The following is a 20,527-nucleotide window of genomic DNA, read 5'->3' on the forward strand; positions in this document are numbered from 1 at the left end:
CGACATGAATCCTGGGCAACTAGAAGGAACAGACCATTATCAACAAGTTTCTCAACCAACATCAAAATTTGTATTTTGAATAATTAAACATGAAATTGAAAAAAGATGACAAAGGAAACACAGAATAAAAACTGCAACTACAAAGGTGAATTACATATGAGACAAAATAGTCAACGAAGTAGCCTACCACACAAAGAAAACACCTATGCAAAAAGTTATTTTCCTACAGACAGTCAGTGGTCTGTGGAGCTGTGGGTTCTTGCAATGCAAATTGTGTTCTATAATTATAAGTGTCTGTTATATTTATGAGTTCACATGGGAAAGATTACATGGGAAAGAAAATATCATTTCTTTCCTTTCAGAATAAGATGCCTAAGCCTTCCATTTCCCATGGTCTTGCTAATTGGAGTCTGATACTCAGGTCTGCTAACCACATCTTCCTGATCCATGGTTGGTCCAGGAAAGGCATTGCCAGTTTTGGTTTCTGTGACTTTTAAAATGCTTCTGCGACCTGCCACAATCCTCCTCACTGGCACATTAGTTTTCCTTGTTGCATTAATGTCTTTGACAGTTACAGTCCAGTCTTCTAAGATTCCCCCATAATAACTTTTTTTTCTTAATTTATTAATTAATTTATTTTTTTGGCTGTGTTGGGTCTTCGTTTCTGTGCGAGGGCTTTCTCTAGTTGCGGTGAGCGGGGGCTACTCTTCATCGCGGTGCACGGGCCTCTCACTGTCGCGGCCTCTTTTGCTGCGGAGCACAGGCTCCAGTCGCGCAGGCTCAGTAGTTGTGGCTCACGGGCTCAGTTGCTCCGTGGCATGTGGGATCTTCCCAGACCAGGGCTCGAACCCGTGTCCTCTGCATTGGCAGGCAAATTCTCAACCACTGCGCCACCAGGGAAGCCCCAATACATTCTTAATGTTGTTTTTTTCTTGGTGATTACCTTTAAAAAGTTAATATAAGTCTATCCTGGATCCTATGTATGAATATCTTAGAACTAAGTATTGATATTTCATTTTTATACCTTTATCTGTGTTCTGTCTGTGACTGTGTTGGGACTTTAACTGTTATGAGCTAATGAGAAAAGGACAGAGATAGACCTAAGACAAAAAATGCTTTGGGGGCCAAGTAAAGGCCAAATACCATCATGGTACTTATACTAATGAAGAGTTCATAGTAATTTGAATAGAAAATGAGGCAAGAAAATTGAAGTGCCATGTGGTATACAGCAGTATAGATGTCTTGAATTTCAAAGAACCAGTCCTGTAAGAGTAGTCAATGCCATATTCATGTTGTAGGCAATAGAGTTTCAGCAAAAAGGCTATGTATTGTATTAAGCTTGTTAATTTGAAGTTTTTATATTTAATTTGTAAATTTGATTTTTAAATAATTTATAAGAAATATATACGTGTGTACTTATATGAAGTTTACTCAGGTTTATACATTAAATAACATTACAATAAAAGTAATTTAACTCAGCACTGGGATCAGAAAATTTAGTTCTTTACAAATTGTCAATATTTTATTCAAGTTTGAGAAACCTGTTTCACATCAGACCTGACATCCACCGCTGGAATTATCCCATAGACATGGCACTTGTAACTATCTGTTTTACTGTTGGGAGCTCTGATGATTAGAAAGTTCAAGTTTCTTTGTTTGCTGAAATTACATTTCCTATAAGTTCCAACCATTGGTAATAGTTATACTTAGGAACAAATCAAGTTGGCTCTCTTTTTGTTGGAACTGTAAGTAATAGGAGAATAACTATCATGCTTTTCCCTAGTGTTGCTTCCACAAATATTTTTGAAAATTTACTTGGGACAAAACATTGTGCATTAGCCATTGTTTTTGGATTTCTAGGTTAAACAGCTACACTCCTTTCAATCTTTCCTTGAAAGCTTTTTCTTCTCCCCTAATTATAGTAATTTATATATACTCTAGCAATGTCCCTTTTACAACGTGGCACCTAAAAATAAACACATAGAAAACAGAGACTTTTATTCAATATCACCAATAATAATGAATAGGAATTATTAAACTCAACAATGTATGAGGCACCAAGGGGGCACACTATCCTTGCCAAGAGTTTTGGATCTAGTTGGAAATGCAGATTACAATTTTACATACTATTAAATATAAAAATAAACATTGTAGGAGTTTAGAGGTCAGAAATCTGAGTCCTAGAGTTGTTACTGGATGTTTCTAGGTTCTAACAAGGGTTAGGTCTTCAAAGGTACATTGGGTCTGAATACACCCTGTGTAAACAAGCACCCATGTACTTTGATTAAAGTAGCCTATATATTTGTAGCACGAAACTGGAATCCAGGTTTCCTTGTTCTCTGTGTAGTCCTTCCTCCACTCTTTATAACGGAAAGAGGAAATCTTTGCTTGAGATAGAAAATACATGATTAAATCTACACGTTTTGGAAGGGACCTTGAAATTTAAACTTGGTAAAACTCTTAATTCCTGTGATTGTTCCCTGGTTAACCAACCTGTAGCCAGTGAAAGTTGTGACAATTCTTTTTGAACTTCATTTCCTTTTGGACTGATTTTAGAAATAGCTCAGGCTCAAAAGACAGTTTATTTTCTTTAAAAAAACAACAAACAACAAAAAACAAACAAGAAACAAACCACCGCTAACACAGGAAGAACACAGGAAGTCTGGAATGTAACCAAATAGGCTGCGTTTCCGGAATTCTATTTACACTCCAGCAAGATGGTGGGCTCCCTTTGCACATGCGCAGAAGAACGCTCGGAGGGGAGGGGAGTTCCGTCGCGTGGGAACGCACTCCCGGCAGGGATTGGCGGAGCAAGGGCTGAGAGGCGGAACCGGAAGAGCCTGTGTTGTGCGGCTCTGTAAGTTCAGTGCCGGAGTCTTCCCAGCTCCCCGTTTTCGGCGTTAGGTGTTGCTCTTGCCCGGGGGTGCCATGGGGGAAGCGGAGAAGTTTCACTACATCTACAGTTGTGACCTGGACATCAACGTGCAGCTTAAAATGTAAGAGAATCTGGGGACTGGGACTGGGATTGCAGAGTTTCAGGGGCGGAGAGGCAGGGGCCTATGGGTTGGGGAGAGAAGATGCTTATTAGCTTGATGGTCGGCCTGCGGACGGCCCGGAAGGCTGAAGCCAGGGAAACGGAGGTGAACGGGAGTTTGGAGAGGGGCCGTGTGCGAGGACTGAGGACGTGGTCTCAGTGAGAAGGACAGCAGTAGGAATAAGTTCGTAAGTCCCACAGGGTTTATTTTGAAGAAAGCGTTTTGCTGTTCACTGCAACCTTTTGTGGGATTACTACCGTCTCATCTTACAGATAAAGAAACCGTCTCATCTTACAGATAAAGAAATCAAGTCTTGGTTAAATCGTCGTCCTGCCGTGAATAATTGGAAGATCTTACTTTAAAACGGGGCTGGAAGGTGGAATGGAGACTGAAGAAATTATGAAGAGGTAGATACAGGCAGATAAGGTAGCTGAGAATAAGATGAGCACATGGATGTAGTACTAAAAACACGAGAGGTGATAGAGGATTAGGTTGAATCTTACGACAGTCTGGAATTGCTTAGCCAGGGAAGTTGGGAGTCAGTCAAAGGTGAGGAGGGCCCCAGGTGTAAAGGGACCAGAATATATAAGAAGAGAGCCTTGCAGGAAAATCTTGGGGTATCACAGTTGAAGTAAAGGTCCAGGGCATGACATCTTGAGATGAGAATAATGGAACTGAGATGGGGAACAGGTAGCACCAAGTTGGAAATTATGTCCATTGGCAGTCTCACAGATGTATTTTCATATGTGAAAACTATCATAAATTATCACAGATTATTAATCCCAACATCATTCATCGTATGTTTTAGTCAGTATTCAACAAATGTGACTCAGGCATAGGACTAGATACCTGTAGTAAATACATTTTCTGAGCATTAGATGCTCCTTTGAATGATTGTTTCCAGAAGTTACTTACTTCAGACTCTGACAAGTCCTTTACTGTTCATTTTGTGGTGGTGGTAAGAATAATATGCCAAACTGTACCTTTGTATAATACTTTACACACCCATTTAAAGTAATTTTTACAGCATACACCAGTAGATGTTTATACAGGACCTGTATTGCCATCATCTGGTAAAGGACTTTCCTTCAGTCTTATTCCTCTCAGTATTTCTTGGACATATGAATGTGTTTTTTGTTTTTTTTTGAAACTTTTGAACATGAAAAGAAAAGAAGAAAAATTTTTTAAAAACTGGTCCATTATTAACAGACACACATTGAGTATTTTGAGGAAAAGATAAAGCATAAATCAGAAGTTTGGCAAAATTCAGTACAAACCACCTTTTAGCGTCTGAGACTAGTTTTGGGGAGGGCAGGAAGTATCAGTTTAGAATCATATAGTCAGAGAATAGTAAATTTTAAAATTCTGTTTATTTTCCCCAGGCCTTTTCATCTGTTTCTGTGGTTTTAATAAAACTTGCACTTTGATGTCTCTTTTCTTAGTGCCATAGTTGAATATCAAACTGCCCACAAGACATGGTCACTTTGGATGTCCCAAAGCACTTTAAAAGCAACTTGTCCAAAATGGAGCACATCATTAGCGTGCCCTCTAACTCTTATCTTCTCTCACCCTATTTTGGTGATTGTTAGCATCATTCACTGATTTTGGTTAAGACAGAAAAGGAGTCATACGGATTCATGCAGACACCCCCTCTCACCTTCTCTGTTTAATCCTTTACAAGTTGTCTTGAATCTACCTGCTCAGTATCTTCGATCCATGCCCCCTTTAAACCCCATTGCCCTAGGCTTAGTCTACCCTTTTCCTTTTAATTTTGACTGAAAGTCTTCCAACTGATCTTGCTTTCAGTCCCACCTCTCTATTACTTTCTTATACTCCTGCCAAGGTATCATAAACACAAATCTGATTATATTTCTCTCAATTCAAATTGTTCAGTTAACAGGTTTTTGGATTTTCATTTTGCGTGAGGCACTGTACTGAATTTGGTGGCTACTTGGCTTCATTGCCCCCCTACACTTCATTCTCATCTCTAGCTTCTCCACATGAGCTTTATGCTTTAGCTATACCAACCTGTAGTTCGTCAGACACACCATCTTGCCTTTTTGCAGTTGTATATGCTGTTCTTTTATTCTGGGATGACTCTCTGCCTCTGGCTCTCATCTTTCATATATTGTTCAGGCTCATTTCAGGCATCTATCTGGGTTACGAGTCCCTACCTCCAAGCCACGTTAGGTGCTCCTAAGACTTTCTGATATATCTTTCTGTAATGGGAAGAACATTGGCTTTGGCTTCCTCTGTCCTGGTTTTTATTCTCACCTCTGTTACTTACTTTGTGATCCTGTATAATAAGCTTGATCTCTGAGTCTCTGCTTCATGATTTATAACATGGTAATATGGTGAAAAGTAAGTAAGAAAGTCTCTATAAAATGCCTGGCACAATATATGATGTAATCTTGATTTCCAAGCAATGTTCCTACCTCTTTTATAATTTATGCATATCTTTTACTACTTAAAACACTGTATTTCTTAATTTAAAGAACTGATTAGATAATACATCTACATAGTAAAAAATAAATAAATAAAAGCATACAAAAAATATGCAGTTAAAAGTAAGTTTTCTCCCTAGAGCAAGGACTTAATATTTTCCTGTAACACTGTATTGTTTATCTTGTCTTTCATTTCTGGACCTCTATGCTTAGTACAGTAAATGTTGTTGAAAGACTACAGGAATAAGTGGTCAACTTGAAATTAATAAAATGAAACTAATGCTTGGAAAGCTGGTGACATCTAGAAGGTAGACACAAGAGTTGATGACAGGGTTTAAAATTAAGAAACCTAAAATAGAGAAATATGTTGATGAAGTTAGGAATTATCTTAGGCATGTTAGTATTTTAAGAGACCTTTAGTAAATGAAAAAGTGACTTTAATTTCATCTATAGGAAAATGTTCAGGTAGCATAAGGTTACTGTGACATAAACATAAACTCTTAGTATTTGTTGTGTTTGTCTTTTAAAAATGTGTGTCTAAACATTATTGCTTTTATGCTTTCAGAGGAAGTTTGGAAGGGAAGAGAGAACAAAAGAGTTATAAAGCTGTTCTAGAAGACCCAATGTTGAAGTTTTCAGGACTGTACCAAGAAACATGTTCTGACCTCTATGTTACTTGCCAAGTTTTCGCAGAAGGGAAGCCTCTTGCCTTGCCAGTGAGAACCTCCTACAAGGCATTTAGTACGAGATGGAAGTAAGTTGTTTTCTTGAATATGGTGGGTTCCAGACTATTCTCCCATTTCTTTATAGATGTTGAAAGTATTATTTGGGATTACAGAGGAATTAAAATTCTTTATTTAATACCTATAAGCAGTGATCAAATAGTTTAAAGTAGGAACCTACTCAGATAAAGTAGGTGGAAGTGAGGTGAAAGTGAATTTATTTACCTAATTGAGGTGGAAGTGAATTTATGTTTGTATTGAGTATATTGACATATTTTTATGAGAACTTGACTGATTCACAAAATGACCCAAACCAAAAACACGTCTCTAAATTTGCTCCCATTCTATGCCCTTGAACACAGAAACACTTTTGGATAGTCTGAGATATTGTCTAAGCTGATGTTTGGAACTCAGATCTTTAGAGAGAGATATGTTGTCATCTGTTTGGATCAGATGTTTATGTTAAATATGAAACTAACTTTTTTTTTTTTAAGTTCTTTGTTTATTAAGCATGCTGCATTAGCAAGCCATTGTTGGAATTCGAGGTAAATGTAATGAACATGAAGTTCCCGTTTTTCCAGGATAGTATTGTAGGTCCTTAATATAATCTCTTGACACTTCTTATTTGATAGATTGTGTGGTGCAGTTTTAATGTTTGATTCGTGAGTATTATTCAGTACCCTGGTAGGCTTGGTACAGGATACACAGGTTGTGTGCCTCTCAGTGAAGGAGTTTATGCCCACAGTATTCATGTAGGACAGGATGTGGCCACATGGACTCCCAGGCTGTGCTGTTGAGGATACAACCCTTTGTTTACCAAGTGTGGCCCAGCAGACTGGGAAAGGTTTTGTGGAGAGATCAGAAGCCTAAGCTCTGATGATCTGGCTACACTGAAACCAACTGTTTTAATGGTGTAATTTCTTTAGTAGTCTTTTTGTGGCTAGATATACACACACACAAGTATATGTATGTATTTGTACTTATTATTCTGGAAAATTTCAAACCTGTAAAAGTAGAGAGAATAATATAATGAACTTCCAGGGCTCCCTCACTTAGCTTCAGTAATTACTAACTCAGGCCAATCTTGTTTCAGCTATACCCAATGTTATTTTGAAACAAATTCCGAATATTATATCATCTTAACTTAAATATTTCTTTATGTCTGTAACATAGCTACAGTATCATCATTACACCTAAAACAACCCACCAAAACTCCTATAATTGTATCAGAGGTTCTTAAACTGGAATCAGGAAATCTACAAAACCCTGAAATTGTATGCAGAATTTTTTACAGGGACAGAACTCAAAGCTTTTATTAGACTTTTTGAGGTGGCTTGTGATCCCCCAAAAGACTTAGAACCTCAAATTTAGGTCTAGGAAGTCAACATTTATGGAGAATTCCACTTTTCTTGGGGGAAATTGTATGGTCGTTTTGTTCCATGCCTTGGCAATAAAAGAGATTAGAGCAAAAGCAAATTCCCAGTTATAGGGAGATTAACATCTTTCTCCTCTTCCTCCCATTTACCAGCTCCTCTCTGCATTGTTTATGTATTATGTATTTTCAAGGATATAAAAACTTTCATATTTGCTCTCTCAAGGTTTGAGGTGTTTAGTTTATATTTTTTTAAATTGTGAAACTAACAAAGTAAGTACTCTAAAATAATTAGAATGGCTTTTTTTTAATTAAAAGGTTTAAAACAGCTGTGTAGAAGGTAGATTGAGAAAATACCTTACGTTGGGTAAATATATGAGGATAGGTTTTTATCTTTTATTTTTTTAATTAATTAACTTACTTATTTTTGGCTGCGTTGGGTCTTCATTGCTGTGTGCGGGCTTTCTCTAGTTGTGGTGAGCAGGGCTACTCTTCGTTGTGGTGCACGGGCTTCTCATTGCGGTGGCTTCTCTTATTGCGGAGCACGGGCTCTAGGCATGCGGGCTTCCGTAGTTGTGGCTCGCGGGCTCTAGAGCGCAGGCTCAGTAGTTGTGGTGCACAGGCTTAGTTGCTCCACGGCATGTGGGATCTCCCCAGACCAGTGCTTGAACCCATGTCCCCTGCATTAGCAGGTGGATTCTTAATCACTGCGCCACCAGGGAAGTCCCTATGTTCTTTTAAATATACTCTTTGGGCTTAAGGGAAACATTTGCAGATTTTGTACATCCTGCCCTTTAGTATTTAAGAGTTGAATTTTTTACCAATTCATCAAAACAAAAATAGCACTTCTAAAATAAATAAGGGCAAACTTTATACAGCCCTTATTTTCTATAAGCACTGACTTAAAAGAAGATTCTGTAGACTGTGGGGAACATAAATTATCCACAAAAGGATCTCTTGCTATCTTAATTTTTGCATTTCAGAAAGTATTTTGGGGTAGTATGAGATTCCAAGTTGTCTAAATCTGATTTCTGAGTTTCTGGTAGTGAGTTGTGAGAGTTCAAATAATGAGAAGCTCATCCAAAATTCATCCGAATCTCTTCTACCATATTCTATTCTATCCTGTCCTATAATAAGAGAGCCCATGGGGAGGAAACCTGTACTTTCTTTAGTTACACTTAGGGTAAAATTATCATCTTTAGGTGTGAAATACTGAAACATTTTAAGTTATATATATGAATATTATTCTGCAGGCAAGTGGTTTAAATTTTATTTTAATTTATATTTTGTCTTGTCACGTGGAGGATTTGAAATGGCTTTAGACATAGACTATCTAATATAATTTTAAAATTAGAAAGTTAGGATTTAAGAGTGCATTAATCAGACTAGAGAATTAGTACACTGGTGTATGGGTGTGGGGTACATGGTGGGAAGTCATACCATCCAGAATCAGGCTTTAGAATACTGGAATATTTTGAAAGTTGCCAGGTGAGTTTAAGCCTAATTAGAGTTGGGGCATGAAGAAGGGATGATTCATGGGAAGGGAGAGAACAAAATGGTGTTCAAAATACACAGTTCTTTGATGTCTGACCAGATCTTTCCATAATTTCTAGAATATCTTGAGTAGTTTTCAAACTATTTTTTAGCTGCAGATTCATTTTCTTCAAAAGAAATCTTCTGCAGAAGCCCAGTATGTAAAACGGTAAAGTGTTTTTGCTTTAATTTAAAGAGGTGTGGGGGTCAGGTGTTGGATGGCAAAAGGTTTGAGGCAAATGATTGCTTGCTGTTACGTATTGTCTCCTAGTCAAAGGACAGAATATAAGGGTGAGTATTTTCACAGCTCATTTTGGATATTGTTACTGACTTTTCTCTTTAACTTTAGCCTGTGTTAACTAATCTCTGTGGTTTGTTCATTGGCATAAGGTTACACTGCTTAGTATTTACCTTGTCATTCTGGCCCACCATGTGAAAGTAATTAAGTAAATTCATTTAGTTTCTTAAGCTTATCTGTAGGGGAGAAAGGTTTTTTAAAGCATGTATTTTATTTCTTTAAGAACTTCATAGAAGAAAAGGATTTAATGACGTTTAGAGTCTCCTTTAAATTGATAGCCATCTCTAATTTTCCTGTAGGTCCTTGAATTTATACGGTGGATGTAAATGTTTTGTTCTTTAATAAGTTCGTGAAAATTCTGTTCAGTTTCTTACTGATGCAGGTGTATTTGACCTAGACTGGGATATGCCCTTTGAGAATAATTTTGAGTAAACAGAGAGAAGCAATTCTTTGTGTCTGCTGGGTATTACTTTGTGTGTTGTTTGCATAGTTTTCTTTTGGGATCTTAAAAGCCATCTGTTGTTTAAGGAAGTTGAAATGATCAGATAAATCCAGTGTTAAGTTTGAATGCAGAAGAAAATTTGCAGAGGTGAATAGACAGTAAAAAAAATGGGAGAGCTGTGCTGTCATTACTGTTAGTAAGAACAAACATTCCTTAGTGAAATCATATGTAAAAATATGCTTTGAAAGCATTAAAAAAAACAATAGCTAAGCATTATTGGTATTAATGAAATAACTTGAGTGGAAGAAAAATCTCATGTAAAAAGTTGTTGCATACCTGTCCAGAGCAGTCTAGTAACTTCTTCATGTTACAAAGTTAGTGGATGGTCTCCTTTGAGCTCTTTAAAATTTTGGTTTTTTTCTGCTTTATTGAGATACTGATGTATATTATAGGACCATATTATACCTAGCAGCATTTTGAGTATAATATGAGTAATTCTGATTTCTTTCTTTTTTTAATAAAAAACTGTTCTGGAGAATGCTTACAGAAAAAAAATCACAGTTTAGTTCTAAAACAACTTTGGTTCTAATAGGTTTATGTGTCTTCCCAGATTTTTATTAGCCATTGTTATATTCCTTGTGTCTTAGTGATATTGTCTGTTTCTCTTTTCTTTTCTTCATTGAAGTGTAGTTGATTTACAGTATTATGTTGGTTTCAGGTATATAGCAAAGAGATTCTGTTATACATATATATGTATATATCTTTTTTCTTATTCTTTTCCATTATATTTTATTACAAGATATTGACTATAGTTCCCTGTGCTATACAGTAAATCCTTGATGTCTGAGTTTCTTGATTAAAGAATTTACCAGTGTTATTTTTCATGAGCTTTGTTTTTCAAAATATTTTTTTTCATGTGTTCTATAGGCATACCTTGGAGATATTGCAGGTTCAGGTATAGATCACCACAATAAAGCGAGTATTGCAATAAAGCGATTTTTTTGGTTTTCCAATGCATATGAAAGTTATCTTTATACTGTAGTCTGTTAGGTGTGCAATTGCATTGTGTCTAAAAACAGTGTTCATACCTTAATTAAAAATTACTTTACGGGGCTTCCCTGGTGGCGCAGTGGTTGAGAATCTGCCTGCCAATGCAGGGGACACGGGTTCGAGCCCTGGTCTGGGAGGATCCCGCATGCCGCGGAGCAACTGGGCCCGTGAGCCACAATTACTGAGCCTGCGCGTCTGGAGCCTGTGCTCCGCAACAAGAGAGGCCGCGATGGTGAGAGGCCCGCGCACCGCGATGAAGAGTGGTCCCCGCTTGCCGCAACTAGAGAAAGCCCTCGCACAGAAACGAAGACCCAACACAGTCATAAATAAATAAATAAATAAAAGAACGTGAATTTCTTTAAAAAAAAAAAAAAAATTACTTTATTGCTAAAAAATCCTATCATCTGAGCCTTCAGCGAGTCATAGTAGTAACATCAAAGATCACTTACAACAGATCACCATAAAAAAATATATTAATAATGAAAAAGTTTGAAATATTGAAAGAATTACCAAAATGTGATAGAGAGACATGAAATGAGCAAAAGCTGTTGGAAAAATGGTACCCATAGACTTGTTAGATGCAGAGTTGCCATAAACCTCAATTTGTAAAAAATGCAATATCTGCAAAGCCCAATAAAGTGAAGTGAAATAAAATACATATATGCCTGTATTTAAAATAGAAGTTACCTAGAGCAAAATTGAGGTAAGTGCCACGTTATTTTTTGTACTACTAACTTAATCTTTTGACATTTTCTCTGGACAAACCTTCTTGTATGGTTTGTTAATTTAAAAGAAAGTTATACACATATGTTTATGTTGACTTTCTTTCCTTAGCTTTATGTTTTTGTTGACTTTATTTCCATAGCTGGAATGAATGGCTAAAACTGCCTGTGAAATACCCCGACCTGCCCAGGAATGCGCAAGTGGCCCTGACTATATGGGATGTGTATGGACCAGGAAAGGCAGTGCCTGTGGGAGGAACAACAGTTTCGCTGTTTGGAAAATACGGGTAAGCGTTTTCTTTTCCTATGGAAATGTTGTTGCTTTCTGGCCCTTTTCTTTCTTGACCTTAATAGTTTATGCCCAGTCTGGTTCTCTGTGCTAGGAAGTGAAACCTGTTGGATACATATGATTCCATAGTACTTGAGACTGAAGTTGACACATATTTCCTTCAGGAGATGCAGATAGATTAATTAAAAAACAGTTTGTATTTCTCTACTGTTAATGATTGGTAATGAGATTTCTATTAGGAAATAGTCATTGGAAACTGGAACCTTATTTTTAGGAAAAAAAGGCTATTTGTCATATCCTGTAACTGCTTTGTTATAGGGTTTTTCTGCTTTGTCATAATAGTGACAAAAAGGACAAACAGGGTTTAAAAAGTACTAAAGCACTAATTTGCTGTAATGGTAATGATTATAATAGGAAAGTTAATTTTGTTTTTAAAAATTTATAGATAATAGAAGTTTATTGTAAAAAAAAACAAAAACAAAAACATGATAGTCCTTTAGGGTGTTTTTTCTCTATCCCTTTTCTCCTGAACAGAGAGATCACTCTTCATCTTAAGAAAATTGTTGACATTATATTCTTTCTATGTTTATTAATAGGAATTTTTCTCTAAAAAACATGGTGTTTCAACATATATTGAGTTACCTTGGTATACAGTTCATATAGGAAAGGCAGATGAATGTTTAATTTTTTTCTCTTTTAACAATTTTAAGAATGAATTGGTTGGTATGGTGCCTTGGTAACCTTGAAAGTGACGATTGATTGTTTTTTGGTTTTTTTGTTCTTTAGTTTTATCATGAACTTTTAAACAGTTTTGAAATGTTTCAATCCATTGTTCTTTTTATTCTTTATAATTCTCAAAAATTCCAATTTTTGGTCAGTAGGAGCCCCTTCAAGTTGATCCCATGTTCTTTTGACAGTATAGTACAGCAGTAGTCATTGGTAGCTTCTTTATTTTCTGGAGACAAGCTATTCCAGGCTCATTGGGAAATTTCCTGCCCCAGACCTGGACTCTCTGAAAGAAGTCCTAGTTCCTTTAGGTATCAAATGGTAGAGACCATAATCTAGGTATTATCAAACTTCTTAATTTTTGCCCATTTTAAAATTGAAAAATGTTATCTCCTAAATTAATTTTCACATCGTTAAATATGAGTGAAGATGATCGTATTGTGGTATTTCCCTTTACATTTGTGTTTATGTTTCTGTGAATTGCTTTTTCATATCCTTTGCCCATTTTTTAAAATTGAGGTATAATTCACATACCATAAAATTCTTTGCCTTTTTTTTTGAGTTGTCATTTTTCTTATTAATGTGTAAGGGGTCTTTGTAGATTAGTGAAATTAACCCTTTGTGTGTTACATGTTACACATATTGTTTCTCCTGTTTGACATTTTCTTTTGAATTATCATATATTTGTTTGTTGCTTATTTACTTGCAGCTCATGAATCTTAAATTATGATGTTGAATTTATCAGTTTTTTATAAACCAGTGGTGGTTAGGAAGGCAGGTAGAACTAGATTGTCTGGGTTTAAAACCTGACTCTTTTGCTTATTATCTGTGTACCCTTGGGCAAGTTATTTAATCTCTTTATGCCTCAGTTTCCTTATCTGTAAAATGAGATATTAGTATTTACCTCACAGAGTAGTTTATGATGATAAATTACTAAAGACATGTAATGAGCTTAATAAGTGCTCAGTAAATATTAGCTGTCATTATTTCTGAACTATTCTTGTTAGTTTTGAATACTATTAATTATAAAATGTTTTAATATTAGAGATGGATAATCTTCCTCATTCGTAGTCCTTTCAGAAGTTCTCTGGATAGTCTCTATATTTTATCAGATAAATATTAATATTATTTCCTCAGTTAAAAATAAAAAGCTCATTGTTATTTTGTTGGGAAACTGTATTGAATTATATATGTGAATTACAGAGAGAATTGATATCCTTACAATATTGAATTTTTCTGTTCAGGGTAGGATGTCTCAGAAAAGCTTCAACTCATGAATAAAATGTAGATATAATTTCATTTAGAATAGCTTGATTGCTTAGTAATGTGTAGGTATTTTACTTTAATGTACCAATTAAAGAAATATTTATTATTGAAATCCATGCAGGAACAATAATTTAGACATAGTCTGAGACATCATGGCCTCCAGTTTTAAATATGGTTTCTGATAAAATGGCATGTTATAGTAGAATGGACATATTACAAAATCAGTATGTTTCTTTTCTGGAGTGTTTGTACCTTTTTACTTTCTCTACCAGGGTGGAATTTGCTTGCCATATAGAAAAAAATGCAGAACAGTTTATTACTCTTACTGTAGTCTTAGTGGTTAAATCTTCTTGAGAAACAGCCAGATAGACCTCTTGGTTTTTACTCCTGGCCTCTTCATTAGTGGTTTACCTTCTGAAATAACAGCAGGAGTTTCCCTCATGGAAACACCTCTTTTAACACTCATATATCGATACATTTTCATTGACCCTAGGATGTAGTTTCAGGAGACAATCTGACTAGACTATAGGTGTGAGACAATAGAAATTTCCACAGAAGTACAGTGAAATGACCTGCCTACAGCCAAATCAATTCTCAGATTGACATTTGTGACACTGTTTTACTTGGCCTTTGGCAAGTTTTTATAAAGTACATGAAATCAGTAGTAATCATTGTGTGGATGTGTGTGTATAATGACTCATGTTAGATCACCTACTATTCCCTCTAGGCTGATGCTTATAGTGACCTGCACCTCAGAAAAAGGAAATCTGAGAAGCCCTATGAAATTAAAATAACTCCTTTTTCTCTCTGTGTCCTGGGGCCTTCCCTTGAAGGCTAACTGGGGTGCAGTGGAGACAAGCCGAGGCATTCCCTCGCAGGATACTGGACTTCCTGTGCACCTTTGGATTGTGGAAGAATATGATATTCAGGATGTTCCAGGTGCTATAGCAGAGTGCAGACATCCACTTGTACTGCTGGGTCACAGCTGCTTCTCTGCATGGTGTTGCTGACATTCATGGTGAGAAAGTAGCATGTGTCTTCTGTGTGATCTCAGCAGGAAGCCTGTGCAAATTTTTTTCCACCTACCATTAAAAATCATGTCATGTGCCACCACAGTTCTCATGACTTAGGGAAATGCTGCTTTAGACCTTCATTTCCTTAAATGTTTCTTAGGCAATGAAATAACACCAGTTGTACCCCACCTTGTTCCTTAAATAGTCCTGGTATGGACTTACTAGCTTTTTAAAAGTGGTCCTCAAAGTGTCTAATAGCTGTGTAATAGTATCGGGAGTCCTGTGACTACCAACTCTTGCTGTTTGCTAATACCTGTTTTGTATACTTGAGTCAGTGTGAAGCAGTGCTTCTTGGAGAATAGTGTAGTTAATCGAAAGACAGATCTGTTAGGATACGGCTGGAGTAACTAACTGTCCTCATTTTGAAAGTCTAGCTTGTGAGATTCCTAAGTAGCTAAAGAATTGATTGATCATTAGGTTGAATTGGCAAAGAATCATACGCAAGCTGTATACTTCTCTTGCAGATGTTTTTTCCAAATGTGAATTCTGAAGTCAGGCCAGTTGTTGCTGTAATGGCTTGGCACTGGGAGCTGGAGCATCTACAGCTGCTGTTACTGGGGCCTCTGCTTGTGTCTGAGGGAGATCCTGCTGTACTGTTTTCTTCTTTCTTGCCTGTTTGGCTTAATTTCCCAAATGGACTTGATGCTCTGAGCATCTTCTTGCTTGCCGCCTGGAGGCTGTGTAACTCTCTGTAAAGGTTCCATTAGTGTCAAGAGAAAGTAATATGTTCACTTGATCATTTGAATCACTTGGCATCACCCCTACCTTCCATGTCCCCTATCCTTAAATCTCTTCTCCAGATCCATCCCAAGGCACCTAAATCATTTAGTAAACTGACTTCCTGCCAACTGTACTTATTTTTGATTTAGTTAAGTTCAGCCAAACTATTCACTTGGGGGTAAGGAAGTGGAGAGAAGGAAGGGAAGCTTTCTGCTGTTTCTGAAGGTACATTTAGGGATATTCATTGAAAGTGGTATTATGACCTCACTGTACCCAGTTTCTTAGAGACTAAGGTCTGCTTGATGTTGAATGTCTCTCAGTTGAAAGGGAAAGAAAATGAACTTTATAAAGGCTTTTTAAATAATAACACTTTTTTTTTGATCTTTAACATGATAGATAAATATTGGGTGTATTGATTCTTCACAACCAGTCAGTACATTTTGTGTTGGGCCTATAAAGTAAGCTTTTGCAGATATAGTTGCTGGATATTACCTGTTTATTGCCAGCCTTAGAGACCTTAACATATTTGGTTCTTAATCTTATACTGCTCATCAGCTTGTAGCTGTCCTTTATAGTTTCCAATCTAAATGTTTATGGCATCATTACTTACATACCTTACATAATATTCAGTGAAAATTCTCTTTATTACCTCAGGAAAATCTGCTAAGAAATTTTCCATTGGTCAGATCATGATAATAATGGTTTAAAAATTAATGTGAACCTTTTACAGTTAAGTACAGTGGTTTTAAAGATGGGAAAAATGCATCACTATATCCATCGTGTACCTAATTAAAAAATTATTTAATATGGGAGTCTTTGGACTTGTCTACTCACCTGCACACACTTCTAGTCTTATTCTCATTGCAGTTGACAGCTTGGCCTTTCAGCTTTGGGAGGATGCTGTTTGAATAGACTTTATATTGTTTGAAAGGCCTTGTTAAACAACACTTAAAAAAAGAGAACACACTAACAGAAGACTATCTCTAACCCTCTTCAAAAAAACAAAACTCAGAAACTTGACAGCATATTTAAAAAACATATTTGTCTAGAGCTCCTTTTATGAGTTTGTTCAACCTTTACTGTGGGTCTTCATGGTAGCTTTTTTTTTTTAATTTATTTTTATTTATTTATTTATTTATTTATATTTTTGATTGTGTTGGGTCTTCGTTTCTGTACGCGGGCTTTCTCCAGTTGCGGCAAGCGGGGGCCACTCTTCATTGCGGTGTGCGGGCCTCTCACTATCGCGGCCTCTCTTGTTGCTGAGCACAGGCTCCAGACGCGCAGGCTCAGTAATTGTGGCTCACGGGCCTAGTTGCTCCGCGGCATGTGGGATCTTCCCAGACCAGGGCTCAAACATGTGTCCCATGCATTGGCAGGCAGATTCTCAACCACTGCGCCACCATGGAAGCCCCATGGTAGCTTTTTGAAAGAAGCAGAAGCATGACAATCAGAGGTCATGCAGTCTTTTGCTTTAAAGCAGGATCATCCAGCTCAGGCTGAATTCCAACGATATGTTAAATTTCTGATTTGTAGACATGGGTATTTTTTCTTACTGAATCCACTGTTGTATTCCCTTTTAGACATCTTTCTTATGGAAAAGAAGATGGGTGAAAAATAAGCCTGTACCCAGTGAAAAGGAAAATAATAGCTAACATTTTTCAAATACTTATTATGTGGCAGACGCTATTCTAAGTACTTTTTACTTGTACTGGCTTATTTAATTTTTCTAACAACCCTGTGAGATACAGTTACTCTTTATAATCTCATTTTATAGATGAGGAAACTGAGGCACAGAGAAGTTAAGTAACTTACCCAAAGTCTTGTAGGTAATAGATGGCACAGCTGGGATCCAAAGCCCGGCAGTTCAACTCCGCTGTCTACTATGCTGAATTGTCACTTAAAGTAGAAAGTTATATAATTATTTTAATTTTGGTTTCAGTCATTGTAAATGTGACATTCTTTCACTGGGTAGAAATTTGGTTTCTGTTTCTAAGATCTCCACTGAAGTGATGAAGTGCATGTGGTCCATTACTGATGCTTCTCTGTTTCCAGTTTAACTTTAGAATCTCTGTAATAGTTCTAACTGCTTGGAGGAGAAAAGAATGGCACGTGAAAAACAGTGTTACATGGATTTTAGTTGCTTGGTTAATTGCTTTACAGCCCACTGGAGGCTTAAAGCTTGGCAAGAGAGACATGTATTTCCTTGGTAGAATTCTCTCTGTTTACGAATCTAAAATTTCCCATAATGTACTACATTAATTTAATTCTGTCCTGAACATTCTCTTTTTGCCTAGCATGTTTCGCCAAGGGATGCATGACTTGAAAGTCTGGCCTAACGTGGAAGCAGATGGATCAGAGCCCACAAAAACTCCTGGCAGAACAAGCAGTACTCTCTCAGAAGATCAGATGAGCCGCCTTGCCAAGGTAAAAAAGAAGCTATTGGAACAGGTGGAAGGCTCTGAATGATATCTGTTGTAGCATAAATTGACATTATGAATTCTGTCAGATTACTTTTTAATTTAAACTTAATCTTTTAATAATAGTTTTATTGAAGTATAATTCACACACCATAAAGTTCACCCTTGGAAAGTGTACAGTTTAATGGTGTTTTAGTGAATTCACAAAGTTGTGCGATCATCACCACTGTTTACTTTTAGACCATTTTTATCAAAAATATAACCATGTACACATTAGCAGTCATTCCCCATTCCCTCCTTCCTCCAGCCCCTGGCAACCACTCATCTATTTTCTATCTCTGTAGATATTCCAATTCTGGACATTTCATATAAAGAGAATCATATAATACGTGGCCTTTTGTGTCTGTAATTCCAACAGATTTGAAAATATAGAGCTTTTGGTGATACCTTCAAGATGACCACCTACATTTTTGGTAACATTGTCTTAAAGATGCAAGTGTTATTACATGCTAGAGATTCTTACATTGTTTGAAAGTGAAAATTTCTTATATTAGCTCGTCTAAATTACCCTCACTCCACCCCACCTTTTTGTAAATTGACTGAGTTATTACCTCTTTCTTTCAAAATTGTGTTAATGAAGTGTTTTCATTTAATGTTTGTATTTCTAAGTTCAATTCTATTCTTAAATCACAACAGTGTAACTTTATGTTGTGAATATCTGTTCAAAAAGTACTATGTTAGATACTGTTTAAAGATCCTTTTACAATACTTTTGTTAAGAGACTTTCTTTTAATTTCTACATGTAATTTTCCTTTGTGATCTTATTAGTTATGGATGACTCTATTACGTCTGGAGAAAGTTTGAATGCCAAGCACTTTACAACTTTTTTGTTTTAGATTCCATGTATATGTGTTAGCATACGGTATTTGTTTTTTTCTTTCTGACTTACTTCACTCTGTAGGACAGACTCTAGGTCCATCCACTTCACTACAAATAACTCAATTTCATTTCCTTTTATGGCTGAGTAATATTCCATTGTATATATGTGTCACATCTTCTTTATCCATTCATCTGTCAATGGACACTTAGGTTCCATATCCTGGCTATTGTAAATAGTGCTGCAATGACCATTGTGGAACATGACTCTTTTTGAATTATGGTTTTCTCAGGGTATATGCCCAGTAGTGGGATTGCTGGGTCATATGGTAGTTCTGTTTTTAGTTTTCTAAGGAACCTCCATACTGTTCTCCATAGTGGCTGTATCAGTTTACATTCCCACCGACAGTGCAAGAGGGTTCCCTTTTCTCCACACCCTCTCCAGCATTTATTGTTTGTAGATTTCTTGATGATGGCCATTCTGACTGGTGTGAGGTGATACCTCATTATAGTTTTGATTGCATTTCTCTGATGATTAGTGATGTTGAGCATCCTTTCATGTGTTTGTTGTCAGTCTGTATATCTTCTTTGGAGAAATGTCTATTTAGGTCTTCTGCCCATTTTTGGATTGGGTTGTTTGTTTTTTTGATATTGAGCTGCATGAGCTGTTTATATATTTTGGAGATTAATCCTTTGTCCATTGATTTGTTTGCAAATATTTTCTCCCATTCTGAGGGTTGTCTTTTCGTCTTGTTTATGTTTTCCTTTGCTGTGCAAAAACTTTGAAGTTTCATTAGGTCCCATTTGTTTATTTTTGTTTTTATCTCTATTTCTTTAGGAGGTGGGTCAGAAAGGATCTTGCTGTGATTTATGTCATAGAGTGTTCTGCCTATGTTTTCCTCTAAGAGTTTTATAGTGTCTGGCCTTACATTTAGGTCTTTAATACATTTTGAGTTTATTTTTGTGTATGGTGTTAGGGAGTGTTCTAATTTCATTCTTTTACATGTAAGTGTCCAGTTTTCCCGACACCACTTATTGAAGAGGCTGTCTTTTCTCCATTGTATATTTTTGCCTCCTTTATCAAAAATAAGGTGACCATATGTGCGTGGGTTTATCTCTGGGCTTTCTATCCTGCTCCATTGATCTATATTTCTGTTTTTGTGCCACTACAATACTGTCTTGATTACTGTAGCTTCGTAGTATAGTCTGAAGTCACGGAGCCTGAATCCTCCAGCTCTGTTTTTCTTTCTCAAGATTGCTTTGGCTATTCAGGGTCTTTTGTTTTTCAACACAAATTGTGAAATTTTTTGTTCTAGTTCTGTGAAAAATGCCATTGGCAGTTTGATAGGTATTGCATTGAATCTGTAGATTGCTTTGGGTAGTATAGTCATTTTCACAATGTTGATTCTTCCAATCCAAGAACATGGTATACCTTTCCATCTGTTTGTATCATCTTTAATTTCTTTCATCAGTGTCTTATAGTTTTCTGCATACTGGTCTTTTGTCTCCTTAGGTAAGTTTATTCCTAGGTATTTTATTCTT

General features: G+C 36.4%; 1 protein-coding gene across 7 annotated transcripts in view; it reads left to right on the plus strand.

Moving 5' to 3' along the window:
* Positions 1-2,838: 2,838 nt before the first annotated feature.
* The window catches only part of PIK3C3 (phosphatidylinositol 3-kinase catalytic subunit type 3), a 167,927-nt gene continuing 150,238 nt past the window's right edge, over positions 2,839-20,527 (plus strand). For 6 of the 7 annotated variants that reach the window (XR_009497258.1, XR_009497257.1, XM_059894393.1 and 3 more), the window contains exons 1-4: positions 2,839-2,996; positions 6,045-6,233; positions 11,762-11,905; positions 17,987-18,116. Coding sequence is in view for 5 of the 7 variants with exons in the window: in XM_059894393.1 (XP_059750376.1) it covers positions 2,929-2,996; positions 6,045-6,233; positions 11,762-11,905; positions 17,987-18,116 (531 nt within the window). In the remaining 2 variants the exon portion in view is untranslated. Of the gene's footprint in view, positions 2,997-3,332; positions 3,443-6,044; positions 6,234-11,761; positions 11,906-17,986; positions 18,117-20,527 lie in introns of all 7 variants that reach the window. The other variant, XM_059894394.1, reaches the window with a different exon arrangement.

Source organism: Balaenoptera ricei, chromosome 14 (assembly GCF_028023285.1).
Source record: "Balaenoptera ricei isolate mBalRic1 chromosome 14, mBalRic1.hap2, whole genome shotgun sequence".
Taxonomy (NCBI): Eukaryota; Metazoa; Chordata; class Mammalia; order Artiodactyla; family Balaenopteridae; genus Balaenoptera; species Balaenoptera ricei.